This window comes from Delphinus delphis, chromosome 1 (assembly GCF_949987515.2).
Source record: "Delphinus delphis chromosome 1, mDelDel1.2, whole genome shotgun sequence".
NCBI classification, from domain to species: Eukaryota; Metazoa; Chordata; class Mammalia; order Artiodactyla; family Delphinidae; genus Delphinus; species Delphinus delphis.
Genome location: NC_082683.1, coordinates 82,184,318 through 82,202,719, shown reverse-complemented (window position 1 = coordinate 82,202,719; position 18,402 = coordinate 82,184,318). Strand labels below are relative to the sequence as shown.

The 18,402-nt window shown below is 46.5% G+C and overlaps 1 protein-coding gene and 1 pseudogene across 1 annotated transcript in view; one reads left to right on the top strand and one right to left on the bottom strand.

The window, feature by feature from the left end:
- The window catches only part of ABCA4 (ATP binding cassette subfamily A member 4), a 136,638-nt gene that overhangs the window by 98,002 nt on the left and 20,234 nt on the right, over nucleotides 1-18,402 (top strand). Inside the window, exons 27-37 of the mRNA XM_060006407.1 lie at nucleotides 376-617; nucleotides 1,323-1,447; nucleotides 1,928-2,026; nucleotides 2,850-3,036; nucleotides 8,183-8,277; nucleotides 9,778-9,810; nucleotides 11,199-11,304; nucleotides 11,434-11,508; nucleotides 11,765-11,934; nucleotides 13,696-13,873; nucleotides 17,509-17,624. Of these exons, the coding sequence (XP_059862390.1) occupies nucleotides 376-617; nucleotides 1,323-1,447; nucleotides 1,928-2,026; nucleotides 2,850-3,036; nucleotides 8,183-8,277; nucleotides 9,778-9,810; nucleotides 11,199-11,304; nucleotides 11,434-11,508; nucleotides 11,765-11,934; nucleotides 13,696-13,873; nucleotides 17,509-17,624 (1,426 nt within the window). The remainder of the gene's footprint in view (nucleotides 1-375; nucleotides 618-1,322; nucleotides 1,448-1,927; nucleotides 2,027-2,849; nucleotides 3,037-8,182; nucleotides 8,278-9,777; nucleotides 9,811-11,198; nucleotides 11,305-11,433; nucleotides 11,509-11,764; nucleotides 11,935-13,695; nucleotides 13,874-17,508; nucleotides 17,625-18,402) is intronic.
- Nucleotides 6,291-7,111, bottom strand: LOC132421264 (nucleophosmin-like; annotated as a pseudogene).

Sequence of the window (18,402 nt, the reverse complement as noted above, 5' to 3'; positions counted from 1 at the left end):
GCGGGGGCCACTCTTCATCGCGGTGCGCGGGCCTCTCACTGTTGCGGCCTCTCTTGTTGCGGAGCACAGGCTCCAGACGCGCAGGCTCAGCAGTTGTGGCTCATGGGCCTAGTTGCTCCGCGGCATGTGGGATCCTCTCAGACCAGGGCTCGAACCCGTGTCCCCTGCATCAGCAGGCAGATTCTCAACCACTGCGCCACCAGGGAAGCCCTGTCTATAGATGTTTTATATCAGAAAATAGAATTTTAAAAAGTTTATTAACCTTCCTGGCCTGATATTTTGTTGCTGACTTAAATGAAGGGAAAATTTACACAGTAAGAAAACAATGATCTTGTGAATGTTTTTCTAAACTATTAATTCCATCTCCCAAACCAGGCGGCACTCAGCAGAAAAGAGAAAACGTCAGTCTACGACACCCCTGTTTGGGTTCTAGCAGCAAGGCCAGACAGACTCCACAGGGCTCCGACGGCCACCCCACGGAGCCCGCTGCTCCCCCGGAGCAGGATGGGCACAGCCAACTTAACACGGGAGTGCAGCTGGCCCTCCAGCACGTGCAGGCGCTGCTGGTCAAGCGGTTCCACCACACTGTCCGCAGCTACAAGGACTTCCTGGCCCAGGTATTACTGCAGTCTTTGGCTGTGCCTGTTTGCCGGTGGCCACGCCTACCAGACCTCTCCCAGCCTCCCCATCCTCTCTCAGGCTTTCTGGTGCACATGGGGTCAGACACTGCGATGGGCACCCTCTTTGAGTTCTGTCAGCTTTGTTTCCTCCCTGCCAACCTTTGTTTCTTTTTGGTAACACAAAGCTTCTTTGTAAGTACTCTACCTCACTTAGCAGAGAAAATAGAATAAGAGTGGATATGTTAATATTGCTTTTATTTTTATAGGGGAGGGTGAAGTCATGTTTTCATTCATTTTTTTGCAGTGACCTTGCATATCAAGGTCATTGTCCGCTTTTTCTTTTTATACTTTTTGTACAGAAACAGAAACTCTGGTTCACCTCTGGCTGAGCATTGGCCTACTTCAGGGTTCAGTGTTGACCTGCTTCAACCACCCTTCAAAGGTTACCAGAACATTCTGTGTTCTCCTTCACAACCTGGCTTTGCACATCCTCCCATCATGTTACCCAGAAGACTGACCTTCTCCATCAGGGCCCAGTTATGAGGCTGCTGGATAAATGTTTAAAAGTGTGTGTGTGTGTGTGTGTGTGTGTGTGTGTGTGTGTGTGTGTGTGTGTGTGTGTGTGTGTGTGTGTGTGTGTGTGTGTGTGTGTGTAACATACCACATACCACAGCCCAAGTTACCATGTTTATTTTCCCACAGATTGTGCTCCCGGCCACTTTTGTGTTTCTGGCTCTGATGCTTTCCATCATCATCCCTCCTTTTGGCGAATATCCTGCTTTGACCCTTCACCCCTGGATATATGGGCAGCAGTATACCTTCTTCAGGTGCGTAGACTCATCCTCAGATGTCATCATCCACCTCCTTGGGTTGTGGGGCTCCTGGGTCACCTGCTGCTTGGTGCGGCCCTGACCTTCCCACTCTCTGGGACAGTCACCAGCATGATAGTGGTCCTCAGGCTGCCCTCAGAAAGGAAATTAATGAGTCTGCCACTTGGGAAAGGTGACCCCCAGGTGGACACGCAAGACTGCCAGGAGGAAGGAAAGAGAACGCAAAGGTTGGGTGAGTGGGTTGAAGCTCCATTTTTTGAAGTGCAGACCTGATACGGAATCAGACCACTGGTGTGTTCAAACAGCCTACCCCCCTTCTCAGGAGACTATAGCCACCTCAAGGCAGATCCTTTGCCTTGTTCACATGCCAGGCATGTAGTAGCCGTTCAACAGGCATTTGCTGCGTTGCATGTTGGCTGCTTTGTCCCTCTGCCCCAGTCACATGCCCATCGAGTAAGCCCCTCTCACTCTGTCTAGCATGGACCAGCCGGACAGTGAGCGGCTCATGGTACTTGCAGACGTCCTCGTGAATAAGCCAGGCTTTGGCAACCGCTGCCTGAAGGAAGAGTGGCTTCCGTAAGTCCCTGTGCACCCCTGCCCTAACACCAGCAGCTGCCCTGGGAGACCCTGATGGTGGGGGCCTGGGATGGCAGGGTTGGGAGAGGCCCCATCTCAGTCCTGCTGTGTATTACACGAACACCACCATACCCCTGAGCAGCACTCACCCGGCCTCTCCATCAACACCTCTGTGCGAGGGTGTTCCCTGCCCCTCAGGAAGCCCCTGCACCACGGGACAGCTCTGTATTTCTATAGTTCTCCATATAAAAGTACCATGCTGAGTTGACATATGCTACTCACAACTTATCTGAAAGGAATCTGAACGGAGAAGGGGGGCAGATGGGGGATGTGCCCTTGTGTGATTGGACCTAGAATGGCGTTAGTTACCTATATGGCCAACTTTCAATTACTGCTTTAAGTGTGGAGAAGAGAGTTCTAGAGGGCAGTTGAAATCCACCAAGAATTCAAAACGTTCAATGTAATTTTAACTGCTTCTCTCATCCAGTCTTTTTCAGAGTTATTGATAAGGACCAAAATAGATTAATTTCAAAACCTCTTGTATTTGTTCTCTAAACGGCGAGAGCTGCCAGCAGATAAAAGGGAGATTAAGCCATCCACAAGCTAGATAATTTTTCCCAGCCCCACCCACATCTAGTGAATCAATAAAATTCTAGTCTTGATTTTTTCTTGAGCAGAAACCAACCTCCAAGAGTAGAAGAAAATGCATGGGTCCGAGGAGGAGGAAAGGCTCAGAAGGAGAGGGTTGGGCACTATTTCTCATTTTGAGGAATTTTTATCAACCTTGAAGCTGATTGTGGAATATGTTCTTGTCTTCCATGAGGGAGTTCCCCTGTGGCAATTCAACCCCCTGGAAGACTCCCTCTGTGTCCCCGGATGTCAGCCACCTGCTCCAGAAGCAGATATGGACAGCAGACCACCCCTCGCCTTCCTGCAGGTGCAGCACCAGAGAGAAGCTCACCATGCTCCCCGAGTGCCCTGAGGGCGCAGGGGGGCTCCCACCCCCTCAGGTACCTCCCCCTCCAGGGGCTGCTAGGGCCCTGAGCCTGTCTGTGACCACAGCCATTGCGCCTCCTGAGTTTCTAGCCAACTAACGTTTTCAAACTGACGCCTGAGTGAAGGACTAAATGAGGCTCCAGGTCCTTACCTCCTGGAGGAAGCCACTGACCAAAAGCTTCACTCCCCATTCAATCTAGTAAGAAAATATCTTTAAGTATTGAGAAAATTACACATCAGGCATGATCACTATAGAAAAATTAGAAAACACAGACAAGTCAGAACAAAAAAAAATTACCACATCACTTGGTGATAACCACCAATAACATTTAGTTTTTATCCATTCAGACAGGATTATATTCAAAATGCTGTCCTGAAACCTGCTATTTTCACTTAACAACATATCATGAACATATGGCCATGTCAATAAATATACATTTACAGTATCATTTTTAATGCCTGCACACTATCCTACTGTTTGGATTTACTTTAATTTAGTTAACTACTCTCTCATTGTTGGACATGTGGGCTTCCAGTTTTTCTGTTATCAACAGTGTTGTAGTGTCCCTTCAAATGCACACTTACAATTTTAATTAAGAAACTCTCCATGTGCTGTGTAATTAACATGCACACACACACACACACACACACACACACAGAGCTAGCGACCTGTGTTTTGCAGGGATAACAACAATCTTGGCACTGAGCAGCCTCCTCTCTCAGGAGTTCTGAATGCCAGAATGTATCACAGTGAGCCGCTCCAGGGGTTTCAGAGACAGTGAATGGGGCCAGAGAAGTCTCACCTTGTCTCAGGCTGATAACAGGACTCCCAGCTGACTTGCACAGAGCTGGGTCCTATGTGGTCCTCTCTCATGATTTGCCAGTGAATGAACGACTCCCCATGAGGCAGTGTGGCAGGTGGGGCGAGCACCGGCATTGGCATCAGAGAGCCATGGGTGGGTTACTTGGCCTCTCTGAGCCTTAATTTCTTCACCTATAAATTGGGGATAACTGCACTTATTTTTCAGCATTATTATGAGAATGCAGTGAGATAAAGAAACTATTATTTAGAAATAGTTTCAACTCAAGTGATGACAACCTCAAACTAACTGTGGATAAAATATGACACAGCTCGTTTCTTTCTCATGTAAAAGTTTATGTGGGTGGTCCATGGTGGTCTGTTTTGTCACTCCCTCCTTTCTGGTAAACAAGTCAGCCTCCTTGGCCAAGATGGCAGAATCTACTTTCCAGGCAGCAGATGGAAGAAGGGATGAAGAAAAAGGGAGGGCGAAGTGTGTGAATACACTACCTTTAAGGAAGATTTCCAGAAGCTACCACAGAGGCACTTTCATGTGTACATCATTGGCCAGAACGGAACATCACAGGAGCCTGGGAACCACCGTCTTTATTCTGGGTGTCCTTGTACCCAACAAAAAAGTCTATTCCTGTGGCAAACGGCAGGGGGCAGAACGGTAATGGGGGACAACTCAATTTTGCCACAGCGTCAGTCACAGTTGCTGGCTTGTATATAAATGATTCCATGTTTATGAACATCCTACCTTTCCCTTTTTTATGCTAAAAGCATGTACCTTTCTATTTCTCAAGCAATATATTTTCTCTTTGAATCATAACTCAGCCACTACAGCATCACAGGGATCCCAAAAGAGGGACTTAGGGGCTTGTCCCAATTCTCGGTACCCCAGAGGACGCTCTGCTTCTGTTGGGTTTGCGGAGGGCCCCTGTGGCTGCTTCTACTCAAATACATCCAGTGGCAGGGCACCGAGGCTGTGACCCTGTGTAGTGAGCCCTTGGCTGGAACAGGGAGGAAAGGCCAAGCATAGCTGTGAGGGGACTCATTCCTCAGTGAATCCTGACTTTAAGGCTCACTGCCTCACTTAGAAATGTATTTTCAGTGGTTAGTCCTTGGTCCCTGAGGAAAAAATGTAAAAGACTTTCAGCCAAAGCCTGGTAAAAAGCAAATCAGTTCCTGTGATTTTCTGTCACTCCTGCCTCTCCTCACTATCATTCATGCTTCTCTTGGGAGCATCTGCGTCAGGCATCTGCACAGAAGCTGCTCTGTGTGTGTGTGTGTCTCTCTCCTTCACACATACACACACACTTATGTTCACACCCACCCACCACACTCACTCACACACACTCCCCCATTTGCCTGGAATAAGACCAGAGAGTATGAGTTTGCTTCAGAGATGGTAAATCGTCCTCATCTGGAAAATGGGGTGGTGGCTATGGTCTTCTCTAGGGTCCCCTCCTGTCCTAACATATTCTTTGAATGGTGTTGGGTCCTGAGGGGGAGGGGCTCCATCCCTGACTTCTGGGATACACAGAGATAAAGTTGTAGGAGGATCTCATTTGACAGAACTTTTAGAAAATATTTTGTCATAAATTCCCAGGCACCACCCATTGTTCCAGCCTAGATTCCACCAGGGGAGCCTGGCAGTTCACGTGGTTGCCATTTTCAGCTTGAGAAGCAGGTGACGGAGTGAAAAGAGCAAGGCTGTGGAGTCAGACAGATGCAGATTCAAATCCTAGGTCAACCACCCACAAGCTCTAGCCTGGGGCAAGTTAGCTAACCTTTCTGAACCTCAGTTTCTCTGTCTATAAACGAAGGCAACAGTTCTTCTTTCACAGGATATAAGGATTAAGGCAGATAATGTAGAGCATTTAACGCTGTGCCCGGCACACAGTGAGCATTCAGGAGATGCTAGTTCTCCTCCTAGTGTTAGAGAGGAACAAGGTGAAGAAAGTGAACTGAAGAAGGGAGTAAAATGAGAAAGGGGCGGGAAAGACAGAAACCACGAAAAATGAAAAGAATAGTGTGATGATGGTGGTGTAACACTGCCAGAAATTTCCTCGGCTGCCTCTGGGTGGCACCCTTGATACCGCAGGTTCATGGTTCACCAGAAACTAAACGCTATGTATTCCCAAATTTAAAGTGATATTGCCACCTGGTGGCCAAACTCATGCACTTTTTTTTTTTTTTTTTTGATTCAAATACTTACTGAGCAGCTAGGGAGATACAAAGGTGATTAAAACATGGTCAAAGAGGTGAGGCAAATCCACAAGTAATAGAAAGCAAAGTATAAGGTCCACTGAATCACAGCAGTCAAAAGAAAGTGTTTTAGGAGATCAAGAGATTGCTTCCAGCCTGGAAGGGGGCAAATCAATAAGGGGACTGAGATGAAAATAGAAGACTTCAGTCTGGATTGTTGATGATACTCAGTTTGGACTATATTTGTCTCTCCTTTTCCCCTCTCCCCATCTTTGGGCTTAATTTACCAGTAGTGCCAAGGATTGTTCAATGCTCTTTTTCTATACTTGCTTGCATTTTTGCTTCAATGTCTTCTACAGAGCTAGGCCCTTTCGGTGTTTGAGAAGTTTTTTCCTGTTTTTTGAAGGATTCTTGACTTTTTGATCTTGGTGTTGATGGTCTTGAGTCTTTTCCATTCTGGTTTGATTTTTGTGCATTTTTGGCTGGAATATCTTGTACAGATTACTTTACTGGAGCTTTTTCTTCAGCTTCCTCATCATCAAAGTCATCATCATCTTCATCATCATCATCGTCATCTTCATGATCATCTTCATCTTCATCAGCAACAAGTTTTACTTTTTTCTGTGGAAACTTGCTACCACTTCCAGGCGCAGACGCTTTCCAGACTTACTTAGGAGTGCCACGTCCTCCTCCTCTTCATCTTCTGACTCTGCATCTTCCTCCACAGCTACTAAGTGCTGTCCACTAATATGCACAGGCCCTGAGCCACACTTCAACTGTAAGACCACAGGTGGTGTTATTTCAAAGCCCCCAAGGGAAACTGTTGGCTGCACAGACATTTTCAAAGTTGCCAGTGTTGCTTTGATTGGACTGCCTTCATAATTCATCACCTCTGCTTTGATGATGTGCAATTCATCCTTTGCGCCAGCCCCTAAACTGACCGTTCTTGAAGATAACTGGTGCTCATTTCCATCATTATCCACCTTAAAGTGATCATCTTTGTTGGCCTTTAGTTAACAACGAAAAAGATAGTTCTGGGGCCTCAGGGGGCTCATGTCCATGTCCATCGAATCCTCCATGGGTTGCTGGCATGCACTCAGGTGGGAGAGAAGGTGGACGGAGATAGAAGACTGCTGTTCCAGGGAACAGTCGCGCAGGACAGAATCACACCAGGACTCGTGCACTTTTGAATTCTCTAAAATCTTTTGATTAACTCGGAGTTCTTCTAGGTGTATTCTGAAAGTGATTTGTAAATTGTAATGCACTGTTTGAATTCTTTCATTCATGTCAAAATTTATGGTGCCAGCTATATGCCAGGTACTATTCTCGGGGCTGGGGACACAACAGCTAACAAGTCAGAAAAAGTCCTGGCTCTCACAGAATTTGTATCCAAAAGGGGGTAGCAGATGAAAACGAGTAAACAGTTTAATTGGAAAGAAAATTTCAGGTAGAGATGAAGATGTGAAGACAATACTACAGTATGTGACTAGAAATAGAAAATGCTTCTCTGAGGGATAAACTTTGGGCTGAGATTTGAATGATAACAAGTTAGCCATGAGAGGTTGTCCAGGGAGAACATTCCAGGCAGAGGGAGCTGCTGCCAAGGGCAAAACTACAGCAGGAATGAGAGGTGTGCATTTGAGAAACAGGGAACAGAAGTGGGGGGGTGGGTAGCAGCAGGTGAGCTCAGCCTTGGTAATGAATTTGGATCTGATCCTAGGGTTTGCTGGAGTGTGGTAAGCAAGGCAAATGGGATGTTCTGATTGATATTGTTAAGCTCAGTCTGGCTAATGAATGGAGAATGCATTGTGCAGGGCCACGGTGGAACCAGAGACGAGTTTGGAAGGGTCTGTAGAGGTCCAGGTGACATGTAGGTGGAGGCTTGGTTTAGCATAATAGTGGTAGAACTGGAGAGATGCTGATGGACTGGAGATTTATTTTGAAGTGAGAACTGTCCTGTGTCATCAGTGGAATAAAGAAAAGAGAGGGTTCGAAGGTGACTCCCACATCATTGCTATGGGAACTGGGGAGATGCCAGTGCCTTACTTAGTATTTTCCCAGTAGCTGAGTCTATAAATAATTTTTGGAAAAGAACAAGAAGTTTCACCTCAAATTCCGAGGTAATTAATGCAGATATCTCATTGCCTCAGAGAATACAGCGCAGCACTGAAATTCTACAAGACCTTACAGACAGGAACATCTCCGACTTCTTGGTAAAAACGTATCCTGCTCTTATACGAAGCAGGTAAGAAGAGACCTTTCTATACTTTTCATCCTGGCTCCCTGTGGGAAATATTGACTAGGGACAGAAGATAATTTCCTCTCATGATTTATCAACAATCAGGGCAGTGGAATTTTTTCTTTTTCCTAATTTGAGAGCCTCATCCAATAGAAAAAGCAATGGGGGCGTATACAAGTCAAATGCAACTTATGATTAATCTTGCTTTGTTTAGGACAAGCAGTTAACGTTTAAGCCATGCACTATTACAAGTAAAATAAGAAAGTATAGAATTTGTCCAAAATACAGCCTCATATTTTAATTAGTTAAAAACCAGAGGTGCCTCATATTTTAATTAGTTAAAAAAACAGAGGTGACGTTGGAAGGGAGGAAGGAGAGTAAGGGGAAATGGTAGAGACAGAGAGAAGCAGGAGGGAAAAGTAAGAAGCAAAAAGGAGAAAGGAAACAGACCAAGATCGGAGAGAGGCGGTGGGATAGTCTGCGTGAGCCCACAGGTTGCCCAGGTTAACTGCACCTGTCACACTCTCACTGTGAATGATCATCTGTATCACTGCCCTTTCAGATGCAGCTCTGCAGCTGTTCTCACAAGCCCCACCCCGGGACTGCTTCAGCAGTCCCATCAGAGCAAGTAGTATGACAAGAGCATGCTATGGAGAGAGGATTATAGGGGACCCTGATCTGGGCCCCATGTTCCCTGGAACTTTAAAATAAAACATACTGTCTAACTTTAGTAGTAGTTACAGTTACTTTCCCTCCCAGTCCCTCAACAAGGGATAAATGGACTCAGCTAACTACAACACATTGCAGATGGTGAAAGCAGCTGTTGAGAAGGCAGTGCCGAGCCAGCAGTTAGCAAAATGAAGAACAGCGTCCAAGCACAAAAATAAAAACAGGCTGCATAGACTCTATTCAGTAATGCAGTGAACAGCGACCATCCCACACTTTGTGCTCAGCAGCAAATTTGCAATATGGAATTTTGGATTTTGTGCTTTATGACAATGATAGTCCATGGGGCTGAACTACGAGGACTAGAGTTGGTATCTGCGTGTTTCCTATCTTGTAATTTTGCCCCGATTGACTGGAAGTCAGTCTCTTAACTTTGGGCTAGGAGTAATTCAGAACTTCCTCCAAGCGTGCAGGTGATTATGAAAGTCTCGTTCTTACAGGGTGGAAGAGGGGAGGGCTGCAGCCTTCACTCCATGCTGGCATGGTTGTTGCCGTATTTTCTGGGTCCAGATCATCTGACAAGTGACCTTACAACAAGGCCACCCAGAAAGCCCTGCAGGCAGGATGTGACTTGGAGAGGCAGGATTGGAAAAGATCAGTCCTTTCTCCACATATTTATTCAGGCTCGGCCCCTGGCCCGGGAGGTTTCCACATTGCTTGGACATCAGGAAATGCAAAAAAATGCCCCTGAAGACTGGGAGACCCCAGTGAGTGTTTGGAAGAAAGTTAACACTACTGCATACTTGTTGTATTCATTGTATGATTTGTTTTGGCTTTCAGTTTGAAGAGCAAATACTGGGTCAATGAACAGAGGTAAGAAATTATTTTTATAAGAAATAAAAGTCTCAGAGTGATCTATTTAATTCATTGCACGTAAAAAAGCCATACCTCAAAGTCATGTGGATGAGCTGTTCTGTATGTGCTCAGGAATTCATAAGACATGTCTTGGAGGATACATGGCTACACACACCCTGGGCCCAGAAGATGCTCAGCAGTAGATCTCCTTGGAGGGCATAAATGAGAGGTGATGTTCCTGAAGAGGAATTCTAGAGCACTCTCACTCCAGGGAGGTTCTAAAACCTCCGAGCAAATAACAGTTTAGAACAAGAGCACATGTAACCTAAGCCCTGGCACTCCTCGGCCCATTCCTTTTAAGCCTCAGGGCGTCTGGCCCAGCCCCAGACTCACCCCGTTCCTGAGGCATCCTGAAGGTTCACACGGTCCCCAAGGTTGCAAATCCTCTGGGGATCATCTAGGAGGGAGCCCGCCTCACGGGCTCCCTCAGGAACAGGGCCTCTAGAATGAATGCAGAGCTGATGTGGACTTGACTTCCTGGGCAAATTCTAGACCATAAAAGTGAAATTCAGCTTTTAGAAGTGTTCCCAAGAGGGAAGTGAGGGACCTCAGCTGAAGCAGAAAGGCGGGGGGATGAGTTGAGTCCCTGAGAAATAAAGTTCTTCTCCTCTGCCTTGCCTATCCAACAAATTAATCTTGTTTGTTGAGGAGTTTGGCTTTTATGCTGCCATTGAAGGGTTTTAAGCCAGAGAGTGACACGCCCAGGCCAGTGTTTGAGCACCGTTACTGAAGACTTCCAGAGCAGTGTGGAAGATAGTTTAGAGTGGGAGGGACCCAAGGCTAGGATCCAGTTAAGGACTAGAGCAGGAGTCAAGGCAGGGGTGGGTGAGAGGCACCAAGAGAGGCACGGCAGGACTGGACCAGTTTCGATGAGTCCAGCACACCGGAAGTACCTGCAAAGTACAGAAGCAACACAGAAAAAGGACCACTGGTAGGGGTGGGAGAAAGTCAGGGAAGACCTCAAAGAGAAGATCACATAGGACAGATGAGCTGGAAAGGCACCCGGGGAAACTGGGAGCCCTGCGAAGGCAGAGAGACACAGAGGCAGCCTGGACCACTGTGAGCTCTGGAAATGATTGCATGGCCGGAATGGGCCACTGGAGGGAAGGCTTGAGGAGGGGTGAGGTTGGAGAGGTGCGCAGACACCAGGCTCCGAAGGGGTCAGTCCTGGAGGCAGTGAGGAAGATGTTAAAGCTGGTTTGTAAAGGGGAGCTATGTTTCCCGATGGGCCAGACAATTCCTGCAAAAATACACACTTTCCTACTGAAACTGAGAGCTCCGGCAACCACGAGGCACACACACATGGTTCATGGCACAGGTCTGAGGACTTCTTGCTCCCTTGTCAGGTACGGAGGAATTTCCATTGGAGGAAAGCTCCCGGCTCCCCCCGTCACTGGAGAAGCCCTTGTTGGATTTTTAAGTGACCTTGGCCAGTTAATGAATGTGAGCGGGGTATGTAAACAGACTGGAGATCTCGTAGGACTTTCAACTTGCCAGTTATCATGAAATAGAAATGATCATGAACGCTAAGGGAAGGGGGGAAAAAAAAAAACCTCTTGGTTGTTTATTATGGTTTTCCAGGGCCCTCTCACCAGAGAAGCCTCTAAAGAGATGTCTGCTTTCCTTAAACATCTAGAAACTGAAGACAACATTAAGGTATTGGCCCTGCACAGTCTGCCCTAGAGCTAAAAACTCATGTGAGCTGGTTGTTGTATTTTTATTTTCCCAACTTAATTAAATTCCATCCCTCCTCCTGTTTAAATCTGGCATGGAATGTCTCCCAGCGGCCAAAACCTTCCTCCCTCTCACATTCTTTTTTCCTGCAGCTCATTTTTTCTTTAAACAGCTGCTGTTAGTGCAGAGTCTCCTATGCAGTAGCAGAGCCTACCAAAGCCACATCTCCGCCCTCTAGGTGTGGTTTAACAACAAAGGCTGGCATGCCCTGGTCAGCTTCCTCAACGTGGCCCACAACGCCATCTTACGGGCCAGCCTGCTCGAGGACAGGAACCCCGAGGAGTATGGCATCACCGTTGTAAGCCAGCCTCTGAACCTGACCAAGGAGCAGCTCTCCGAAATTACAGTGTAAGCTACTGAGGCCCCGGCCGCACAGCTTTCTAGTCACCTTCTCCACTCTAAACACCCCGAGAGGATTTTCACTAGCAGAAGCTGCTGGGCTGGATGGCAAGTTTGTTTAATCACACACACACACACACACACACACACACACACACACACACACACACACACACACACACACACACACACACACACACACACACACACACACACGAACATAAGACTTTGTGTGCCAAACCGCGTGGCCGTTCTTCCTCCTCATATTTATTTGGAAAGTAAGCATATGTTTGGTTCCATTCCCTTTTGGCTCTTGATAACACATTGCTCCTGGAGCTTACACAAATACTCTCCTTTCCAGTGTGCAAAATGATTGCCAGGAACTGGGAGGTTCAGTAAATCTTTCATCGCCCCAGTAGTAATTATCTTAGATTCCAGTAATTTCCCCCAGACAGTCAGGCTTCGGACATGTCGACAGATCCTTACCTTCCTAAAGCCTAGGCTCAGCTTCTAGCAGTAAAAACCTCACTCTTTTGCAATTTGTAGCATGTTTGCCTTATTCGAGGCCTACATTTGGTGAGAATGCCTTTGTTAGAGCAAACTCCTTCTGGAAGGCAGTTAGGGGACCCAATATACTCCAAGTGCCCTGAACGTGCCCAGGGCCATGGCTGAACTTGGGTGGGTCCTGGGCCCTTGGGACCTTCCTCAGGACACCCTCTGAGGCCCTCGACTGAGGAAAAGTAGTCTATGTCCATTCTCACTTAGCCCAAGTTTCCATACCTCCTGCCAAGCCTCTTGAATATGAAATATGAGAGAGGAGTCTCTTGTGATTATAAAAATAGTATATAACATAGTATGTGTTCATTAAATAAAGTTTATAGAATAGAGTTTTAAGAACTTAGTGTTTATAACCCAACACAGTTTAGGGTGTTTCCTCTAGACATTTTTGGGTGTTTCCTTCCAGTAATTTGTTATAATCTTAGTGTGTGTGTGGATCAAGCTATTTGTAATTTTAACAGAGCAGCGACTAGCACATATGGTGCCTCTGTGGGAATTAGGAAAAGGTGCTCCTTTCTCAAGGCGGGCGCTGGCTTACACCAGAGTGCCTGGCTTGTATGTGAAGGTCGGGTTGGATTTCAGCCCACACTTTCCCCCTTAGCCAAATGCTTTCTATCTGATCTGGGAAAGAGTGAATAAGATCCAACATCCTGTATAATCAGCCTGTTCCCTTTTTACTTAAATTTATGTTATAACGTAACATTTCCCTATGTTACGATGTTTCTTGAAAGCATGATTTAACAAGATAATTTAAATAAAGATAAATTTTTGTTTTAAAAATTTATTTCTTTTCACAGACCCTATAACTATCTACGTAAAAATTCAAGAGCATCTATAGACAAATTATTAGAACTAATAAGAGCATTGCAGTGCATGAGATTAATGTAAAAATCCGTTTCTATACACAATCAACAAATAATTAGAAAATGTAATAAAAAGAAAATGTACTAGACTTTTATATTAACAGGGGACAATATTTGATATTGACCTTAATATTCAACATAAACGTAGAACAGGAAATGCACAGGTATCCATTTGCCTTTGACCCAGTTGGATTTACACAGCTGAGTGAGATGACAAGCTTCAGGCTGGGGAAGGGGATTCTGGAGGTGGTTCCCTGGCATTGGTGAGGGCTTCCGAGAGCCTGACTTTGTTCTTCTCCTGCTTCCGCTCCTCCTCCCCTCTCTCCCTCTGTCTCCCGTCCTTCTGCAGGCTGACCACTTCTGTGGATGCTGTGGTGGCCATCTGTGTGATTTTTGCCATGTCCTTCGTCCCTGCCAGCTTTGTCCTTTACTTGATCCAGGAGAGGGTGAACAAAGCTAAGCACCTCCAGTTTGTCAGTGGAGTGAGCCCCGCCATCTACTGGCTGACCAACTTCCTCTGGGACATCGTAAGTATCAGGACCTAGCACCTCCCTCACCCCCGTGGGCCCAAGGTGGGTGGGCGTTTGTGTGTGCTCTGACTGAAGGGACGTGGCAGGGTGGGGCTCTCGGACGGCCAGGGATGCTGGAAGGTGATGTGGCCAGGGCCCAAGCTGGGGCAAGATGCTGGGCACAGCTTAGCAACCGCTGAGTGGGAACTCTGTAGGCCCTGCACAAGGGGCCTTCTGATGCACCAGATAATCCCTGCCCTGCAGCACTGAGGCTGGCCTTCCTGAGAACAACCGGGAGCTGAAGAGATGATATCAAGAGGCCCTTGACACTGCATCCTCTCGTTAGGTCCCACCCCACCCTCAAAGGGGTAAACTGGAAACTGCTCTGTGGTACAGTTGCCAGATAAATAAGGGGCACCCAGTTCAATTTAAATTTCAGATAAAACAATGAACAATTTTTAGTATAAGTATATCCTAATCCGCCCCCAAATATGGCATTCTTACACTAAAAAATTTATTGGTTGTTTGTCTGAAATTCAAATTTAATTGGGCATCCTATAGTTTTATTTGCTAAATCTGGGAACCCTACCCAGTGGCCTTGTTTTGCCTACCCAACCAGAACTTCACTATATTAGATTAGCTACCACTTGGGGGAACATGAAGAAAAAATTATTTATCAAATCAACAGCAGACTACCACCTCTCTCACGATCAGGATTGGTGGGGGAAGAGAGGGGTCAGGATGGGTTACCTTGCGACAGGCCACAGGGTCAAAATGACTTGACAGTGAAGGCCTGGTTATAATGTGGGAGTTGTTATGATGCTAACTCCAGCCTATTCCAGGCGTCTTGGGGAACAAGATGTTTTGTTTTATCTCAGCATTCTAAGACTAACGCGAGTCTCCACTTCATGGTGATGATAGTGTATATCACGATGGAGACCAACACAAACAACCTTTTCCACTATGACTTTTAATAATGATGGCAGATATCTTACTCAACTTACTAAGCAGCCGTCACTTAACAATATAAAGCCAGAAATCATCAGTACCAACTAATCTTCCCTCCTCTCTTCTGTCTACGTGAGGAAACACTTATGAACACATGGGGAGGAGGTCAGAGCCCATAAACCTCACTTTGGATGAGAACATCCCTTGCAGCCACCCAAGTTGGCCCTGTGCTTAAAACATGAGAGGAGCTAGGCTCACCTGCACCGAAAAGCTACTAAAGTGCTGGGTTTTTGCATTCAACTTTTTTTTTTTTAAGACAAGGAATAGAATTAACACTTGGGGCTGACCCATGTGTGTGCCTGACTACAGACAGATCTCTGAGCCTAAGGAGAAATTGGTGGACAGAAGGACAGAATGGGTGTCTGAATGGGAGATGATACTAGCAAAGTAGACACTTAGCAGCCTAATGAAGGGTTTGGAGACAGTGACTGTGATGCCAGCAGGCTTCCTGATGCTCTAGAATTTTAAGGCTGGCCTGGAATCTGAACTCAAGGAGCTATGGTATTGGAGCTAAGCACCCTCCTTAGCCAGTGGCGAAAAGATAACCTTGGCCTGGGGGTCATTGTTGAATAAATGAACAAATACTCATTGTTTATATCATTCACACAGTGCATAGACGATGTTGTAAGTTCTTATTTTTTATATATCATCTGTTTTTCTTTTCTTTTAAATTAGGAGACAACCACAAACTTACAGAAACGTTGTAAACACCGTTCAAAACTATTTTCCTCACCCATTTGAGAGTAACTTCCAAACAAGATGTCCCTTCATACACACATACACATACACACCCCAGCCACCTCCAATGTGTACCTCTTACAAACGAGGACTCACCCTATACAATCACAACGCAACTGTCAACATCAGGAAACTAGCACTGATGTATCACTTCCATCTAATCCTCAGACCCCACCCAAGTTTCGTCAATTTCCCTAATAATGCCTTTTATAGAAAAAGAGCTAGCTCAGAATCAGGCATTGCGTTCAGTTGTCCTGACTCCTTAGTCTCCTTCAGCCTGGGACTGTTCTCAGTCTTTCCTTGACACTCATGTCTTGACGCTTTTGAAGATCATAGGCCAGTTGTTTTGCAGAAAGTCCATTAATTTTGGTTTGCCTGATGCTTCCTCATGGTTGGATTCGGGTCATGGCTGCAGTTTCATGAATGGATGCTCTGTCCTGCTCACTGCATCCTGTCAGGTAGCTTCTGATTTCAATTTGTCCTATTACTGATGATGGTCACTTCGGTTACTTGATGAAGATGGTGTCTGCTGAACTTCTTCACTGTAAAGTTACTTTTTTCCTTATAATTAATAAGAGTTTAGAGAGATGTACTTTGAAGTTATGTAAATATTCTGTTTGTTTGTTATCAAGCTTTCCATTTATTCATGTATTTATTTATGCTTGTATGGAGTTGTGGTTCCTGTGTTAATCAACAGACTACAATCTGATACCATTCTTAACTGATTTTGGTGCTCAGATTACCCCCAGTCTGGCCAGTTGGAGCCCCTTCAAGCTGGCTCCTGTGCCCTCTTGACTTGTGTCCCCACGTTCGTTGAGTACCTCCAAGGTCTCTGCCCAGCAAGATGTTCCTCCCCACAGCCCTACCCTGGAATCAACTGTCTCCCCCAAGGAGCTCTGGTTCCTTCCAGGGGAAAATGTCCCTCAAAAACCAAGATCTCGGTGTTAGATATATTCACTGGTCCCAGGCCTTCTCGGTGGAGAGGGCTAGGTGAGATATGCAGGTATATACACAGACGTACACACATTTACATCCATACTTCTCTGTCTATCTATACACTGAACAAAACACTCACTAAAACCACTAGTTCCAATCCAGCACCACAGGCTCCCTCTGGTTTTCTGTCTTTCCATATTTTTAACTCCCTTCTGCACAAGTGAGAACCTGGTTTCTGTTGCCCCTGACTCATGTGCCTACCTGAGCAGTACACCTGAGTGTAATAAGCCCCATCTCTGCCCTCGCCCTCTCCCCTGTGTGGACACGCTCCTCTCCCTCCGCCATGCGCAGGTCCTCCTCGTGCTGCTCTGGCTCTGATATCCCGCAACAGATCAGCCCCCTGTAAAGACACCCTCCTGACCCCACTGGGGCTCCAACACCGCACACCAGTCCACCTCCGTGGATGCCCTTCTCACCCTTCTTAGGCTCTCATTCTGCTTGGGACCACTCTGACTTCTCCCCTCCCCCCACCGTGGCTGCCCACATTTCCCTGTCAAGCCTGCTGGCTTTAGGACTTAATTCTGTACGAAGGGAAGGGAGGAAGTGATGTGAGGCCAAGGATTATACTTTAAGCTTTTCTGAATTCTGGAGACATGCTTAGAAAGTAGAAGCAACAGGACTTTGAGATTGATTGGAAGGAGAGAAGGAGAGATCAGGTGGAATTTTATAATTCATTCTTTCAAAAGATACAGACTGTACCCCCCCTCCTGTGTAGGGAGGTGGGGGTGGCATGGGGTAGGAGGACTAAGGACAACTTAACATACGTTCGCTAGCCAAGAAATGTTTAGACGAATAGAATCAGAATCCCAAAACATAAGTGCTGGAGGAGGCTGGCCCAGCCCTCATTTTGCAGAACAGGAAGCAGAGGTGCAGAGAGGTTAAGTGCCTCCCTCCCTTCTTCTCTCTTCAAGATGAATTACACTGTGAGCGCTGCACTGGTGGTGGGCATCTTCATCGGGTTTCAGAAGAAAGCCTACACTTCTTCAGACAATCTTCCAGCCCTGGTCGCACTGCTCATGCTGTACGGGTGAGTTGTGTGGGCCATTACCTAATGTTGCCAAAGGGAAGCCAGGGGAGGAGGCTGCAGTTCTGACAGAAAACCAGGGTTTGCAGTGCCAAGGCAGCTTCCAGCTCCCAGCAGGGTCTGCGGCTGCTGACCAGGAATCTGTCTGGCTTCTGTCTCCGACTCCACGCACAGAGGGATTCCTGGAGCTCAGTCCACTCATCCATTCGGGTACAATGGAGACACCCCACAGGGCTTGAATCTTAATCTTCTTCCACTCAAACTGTGACCTGACCAAAGTCTGGGAATCCATCACTCCCCACTTCCTCACTCAGCTCTGACCCTCATTCATCTGTGACCAGTCCGTCCATCTCAGTGACTCCTGTACCAGCCAAGGGTTATTTGCACATGGGAGACTGCACCTGAAAAGCTGCTCTGGGTCAGGGCCAGAGGATAACACAGGGATTAAGTCCAGTAGAATTCTAGAGCATGCAACTTTATATCCAGGCCCACCACTTACTATGTATGTAACTATGGGCAAGTAATTCACCCCACTTGGGCCTCAGTTTCCTCATCTGTAAAATGGAGATCATAATACCTGGCCCTACCTATCAGGGGCCAGTAGAGTCTTGCCAGAGCAATGGTCTCCGTTCATCTCTCTTGGAAATAGAGAATTCAGGAACCAGTGTGACTGTGACACGTCAGCTACAATGAACTATGAGCCTGTTGGGATCTCAGCCCAGCTTTGCTGAGCCAGACTAGAGTGGGAAGAACACTCCTATGTTATGTAAGGCTTTATAAT